We start from the raw sequence: 5,496 nt of genomic DNA, 5'->3' as shown, positions 1-5,496 counted from the left end.
AATATACCCAAACATTTAGACAAAAATCATGGGCCTAAATAATGCCATGGGCCTAAATGATGCCAGCTTTCGTCCCTCACCAAAACATAAAACGGTTCACATGGGGAAAAATGGAAAAACTACCCCAACATAAGGTGTGAATTGACTGTTACGAAAAAAGAAAATCAAACGTTTTCCTGCCCGATTGTCGCCACTAAGACCCCCCCCCCCCCCCCCCCCTCCTAAGCATCTCTCCCTACATTTCTTCTTGAGCTTTAACGAGCCTCGTTAAGATCGCAATAATATTCCACCCACTAATTGCTAATTCCATTCAACAAATAGGCGAGCCTTGTCTTATACTTCACTATAGTCGTGCAGTGGGAGGGTGGTGTTGAGATTGGAGTTTCTGATAACCCCCGGTGCTTGCAACAGAAGTGGTGAAAGCCCTAGTCTACGTACTGGCTAATGATTGGCACGCTTGACAGTGATTGGCAGGGCTGCCATGACAACCTCACAACCACACCAAGAAGACCAATAGAAAAGCGAAACAAAATGTTTCAGTGCTACACTCACGGTGGATTTAGGGGGAGATATTATGAGGCTGGTGTCATTAGGCGATAGCTATTGAATCGTACAATCTATACTCGTCTTTTCTTTTTCTTGATAACTGTATTTCTCTCTCAGGTCATTCCATGGTTTTCAGATCCCCTTTAGAGCTTTATCCCTCCCATTTCTTCCTGCCAAACTTCACTGAGCGCCCTGTGCTCTTGGCGAGCAGCACTCCCACCAGGTCTCCAGAAGACTTGTCAATGTTTGCGCTACCGACCCTCAACTTCTCTCCGGAGCAAGTGGCGAGCGTCTGTGAGACGCTGGAGGAAACCGGAGACATTGAACGGCTGGGACGATTCCTATGGTCCCTGCCGGTGGCACCTGGAGCATGCGAGCAGATCAACAAGCATGAGTCCATCCTGCGAGCTCGCGCAGTGGTTGCTTTCCACACGGGGAATTTTCGAGACCTTTATCACATCTTGGAGAACCACAAGTTTACCAAAGACTCCCATGGCAAACTGCAGGCCATGTGGCTGGAGGCACACTACCAGGAGGCCGAGAAGCTGCGCGGTCGCCCCTTAGGACCGGTTGACAAGTACAGGGTACGGAAGAAGTTCCCCCTGCCCAGGACCATCTGGGACGGCGAGCAGAAGACACACTGTTTCAAAGAGAGGACGCGCGGTCTGTTAAGGGAGTGGTACCTTCAGGACCCATATCCAAACCCCAGCAAGAAAAGGGAACTGGCACAAGCCACTGGACTCACTCCTACACAGGTCGGAAATTGGTTTAAAAACCGGAGGCAAAGAGACAGAGCCGCGGCAGCAAAAAACAGGTCAGTGCGCTGTTCATTTGTCAAAGCATAGGCTACACAGAACCAAATAAGCAAAAATAATTCCTAAGAAACTGAATGCAAACATACCATGTAAATAGAAAACTTAATCGAAGTAATAAACAAGGTTATAGAGGGTTACAAATTAGCAAGTTGGGTGTATGGTTGGAGGTGGGGAGGGAGCACGGCAACATTTTACTTTTTAATCTCATTGGCCTATATGCATTCAGGGGCTACACTCTTAGAACAAATAGTTATTTGGGGTCTCTATATAGAACCTTTTTTTCAAAGCGTGTACAGAAAAATCTAACTATTATTGCTGTCCAAAATAAACCAAAATATATTAAAATGCGTAAAAGATGATTCTACGTAAAACACACAACTCTCGACAAATTCGAAAGCGTGTAGGCTAGATTACGCTGATATGCTAGTTTCCCCTGATAAGCAGAATGAAAACATCAGTGTATGCGTTAGATAACAAAACAGGAAGTACACACAAAGAATATCAGCAGCAATGCAAATCTTGAAGTCCTATTTTCCAGACAAGACAGAAAATAATGATTCATAAGGATGTCTGTTAAACTTGGAATACAGCATGTTGTTGGTATACTACGTTTTTAATTGATTGTTATCTTCTCTCAACAAGTGAACGTTTTGGTCTGAAAACTTGACACACTGCAGCGTGGTATAGATTTGGACCACAAACAGGAAATAAAACAAAACACCTAGCTCATAGGTTATTGGTTAGTTGTTTACTCAACATAATATAATGTACATGTAGCAGCTGTAAAAGGCCAGTGCAGACTAAGAAACCACACACAAAAAAACACTGGGAAAGATGGGATAGTTTTGCAAAATGAATGTGTTCAGTTACGATTTTTTTTTTTTTCGTGGTGCTTTTTACACATACGAAACGTATACATTCGACTATAGACGTTTGGAAACGATTGATGCATAACATTTGATATAAGCTGTCAACATAAATACCACATATTAATTCTAAAACTATAGCCTGTTTTGCAGCCATGTTTTCGATTCACAATGTGTGTAGACTATTATTTATTGGCAACGCAATAATTAATGACAAATTGAACTGGATGAAAACAGAAAAGTTGGTGAAGAATAGAAGAACACAGCTACATTTCATCATCTGCGTTTCCTCAGTGATAAAATGGGAGGCCTACATTGTGGATTGATTCATGTAGGATGATTGCAATTATTCCACATTTGACGTGTCAGTAAATCAAAACAATCTGAAAAATGGAGTCTCATTCATTTGGATGTAGGCCTGTAGTCTCTCATTCATTTGGACGTAGGCCTGGATATGACAAAATCAAAGATAAAAAACATTTCTCAAATTGCATTGGCCACGGTTTAAGTATAACTAACAACCAGCCTCTTATTCTAATATACGCTGTCATATTTCCACATTTTTAGTATTTATTCTGCTTTGTTTTAGACTATTCTTACTCCCATTAGGCTGCATTTGTTAAAGGCATGGCATGGAGTGAATGACAAGCAGGCTGAGCGGTATTTTGCGGAGGGACACTGTATTTAATTGCTATGTTATTTTCCCTTTCTTTAGGCTTCAGCACCAGGGAATTAGACAGAACGGTATGCGGTCCCTTTCAGAATCCGGGTGCACTCCACGCAGCTCGGCCGAATCGCCGTCTACCGCGGCCAGTCCTACTACCAGCATCTCCAGTATGACAGAGCGAGTTGACACTGGAACGTCCATTCTTTCAGTAACATCCAGTGACTCCGAGTGCGACGTATGATATAAAAATATAAATATTTACAGGAAATATGGACCTGAAAAGAAACTATGAAATATCGAGGATGAAAAAAGGACCAATTTATATAAATATATATAAAAAAAGAACAACAAAAAAACGTATTTTTTAAGCGCTTTCAATGGACCCACCACGCCCCCACCACCACCTGCATGCTGTTTTTTTGTATCTGGGAAAAATACCTTGTTCAATATTTCTACAAGGATCGTCGAGAAGAGGGAATTAATTACCAGAGGGTGTTTATCGCCTTTTCATCTTCGTTTTAGTCCAAGTGATGATGCCGCTCAGCCAAGATGCAATTATGTTTAACTTTATGTTCATCAGACAATCATTTACGTTATAAGCACCTTTGTACTACACTTCTGTCACTGCCTGTGTGGAGTAAATGGTGAAATGTGGAACCGAATCGTTATGACTGTATCAGATTTGTATTTTTATTTCAAGATTTTATATTGAATTATGTATATCTCAAATAATGCGATCATTCTCCCGGTCTGTACTATCCTATATGTGTAGATATGTAAATAATGCGATCATTCTCCCGGTCTGTAATATCCTATATGTGTAGATATGTAAACAATGCGATCATTCTCCCGGTCTGTAATATCCTATATGTGTAGATATGATTGTACATAGTATTGCTCTCCCATCTCCATCTTTTCTATCCTTGTTCACTTTTCTCGACTTGGTGTTCCTACATAAAATATTTGTCAAAATGTAAAAAAGTGCTCTAGACGTTTTGTTAGTTAGTTTTTATACCGAACATGGATAATGACACTAGATAAACGTGTTATCAGTCACAGTTATGCAAAACTATTTCATATAAACATTGGGATATTCTTCAATGACAATTACAGTCGTATATTTCCTAAAGCGCTTATTATTCTTTATTGCGTGTTTATGTTCGTGCATATTTCTAAATCAAAATACAGTATTCCATGTTGTTATATATTCTGCATTAAGTCTCTCTTTTAAGTGAGTGTTCATTGTCCACCATCAATCGTTTATGAGCATCTATGTTGAGAAATGGTAATATTATGCCCAGACGAGCGTAATGATTCTGATGCACATGCTGTGGGTCCTTTTACGACACTAGGCGACACATATAGCCTACGTGTCCAAAGCCATAGACTAGATGTTGAACAAAAATCGTTTTGCTCCTGAATATATGCATGTGTTATGGTAAACGTCAACGTCATGTAGGCCTAGCTCTTAAGCAAGAGTCCCGTTTCCCCTTTTGTTTATGGTTGCCAGTGAATACAGAAATTAAGTAAACGCGCCATTAAATGGACTAAGCATGGTGGACTCCTCCCCTGCCTCAATCTCCCATTGTGGGTCGGTGAAAGAGCCTTTCTTTACCCAGGGAAGAGCATTCCCCCCAGAAAAGCTTCCTCCCTGCATTCTATCCTAAATTCAAAACCAATCATAATAACTTGTATATTTACAATTGAACTGACAATAATTATGATGGTAGATTAGAGTTGTTCTTACACAGAGTTCTGCTTGTTCTCTAAAACTCTTCCAACATGTTTTGTAGCTGCGAAATAATTAGGTTTCAATGCACTGTGAGCACAGGAAGTGTCTTTGAAAGGAGAAAAGTAGTCCAGAGCGAATACTTCTGAGAGTTACACTGCTTTATTCTATGTTGGTGGAATAATGACGAACAGCTCCATTAAACAGGTCAACAGCATGCACTTTTCAGACACTAAACAGAATGCATCTGTATGCATGTAGTGTATCAATTGTATTGGCATTGACATGTCTTTGACACTCTGATATCTTAATGAGCTGCATTCCAAAAAGGCTGGGCAACTTGGATTGAACATATCATATCTTCATCATTATCCTTAGTCCAACCAAAGGACATAAAAGATAGTGACAACAGAATACATTCCGTGGCCAAGATCCTCATTGCTTTGACATTGGAATGTCCGTATACAAAAATATGGATGTCTTTTTCTGACAATATTCCAACCCAGTGTATTCACATGACAACAACTTCAACTAACTACAAGGTACACCAATAACCCACGTGTATACCAATGTTACTCGCTCACTTAACTCGGCACTTGAATATGAATGTGTCTGTGTGTGTGTGTGTGTGTGTGTGTGTGTGTGTGTGTGTGTGTGTGTGTGTGTGTGTGTGTGTGTGTGTGTGTGTGTGTGTGTGTGTGTGTGTGTGTGTGTGTGTGTTTTACTGAGAATGTCATTTCAAGTTATCAATGTCGTATTCGGTCCTATCCAGGTGTTGTTTTGACACAATTGTTGCTAAATGAGTTTTCACTGACCATAGCCTACTCATATCGTTTCTCACCGTGAGATGAATACCAAAACGACCCCAAAACA

At 40.5% G+C, this 5,496-nt stretch overlaps 1 protein-coding gene across 1 annotated transcript; it reads left to right on the top strand.

Annotated features, from left to right (window-relative positions):
- Positions 1 to 671: 671 nt before the first annotated feature.
- Positions 672 to 3,135, top strand: LOC120017979 (homeobox protein SIX3-like). Its single transcript, XM_038960941.1, has 2 exons — positions 672 to 1,360; positions 2,943 to 3,135. Exons 1-2 carry the CDS (start codon positions 672 to 674, stop codon positions 3,133 to 3,135), a joined length of 882 nt encoding a protein of 293 aa, XP_038816869.1.
- Positions 3,136 to 5,496: the final 2,361 nt, after the last annotated feature.

This window comes from Salvelinus namaycush, chromosome 22, assembly GCF_016432855.1.
Source record: "Salvelinus namaycush isolate Seneca chromosome 22, SaNama_1.0, whole genome shotgun sequence".
Lineage (NCBI taxonomy): Eukaryota > Metazoa > Chordata > Actinopteri > Salmoniformes > Salmonidae > Salvelinus > Salvelinus namaycush.
This window is presented reverse-complemented; position numbering and strand designations above follow the sequence as displayed.

What these genes read in the sequence shown, in the direction of transcription:
- LOC120017979 (XM_038960941.1), top strand. Translation starts at nt 672, where the DNA reads ATGGTTTTCAGATCCCCTTTAGAGCTTTATCCCTCCCATTTCTTCCTG. An exon ending in GCCGCGGCAGCAAAAAACAG is followed by an intron (nt 1,361 to 2,942) that starts GTCAGTGCGCTG and finishes CCCTTTCTTTAG; the next exon opens with GCTTCAGCACCAGGGAATTA.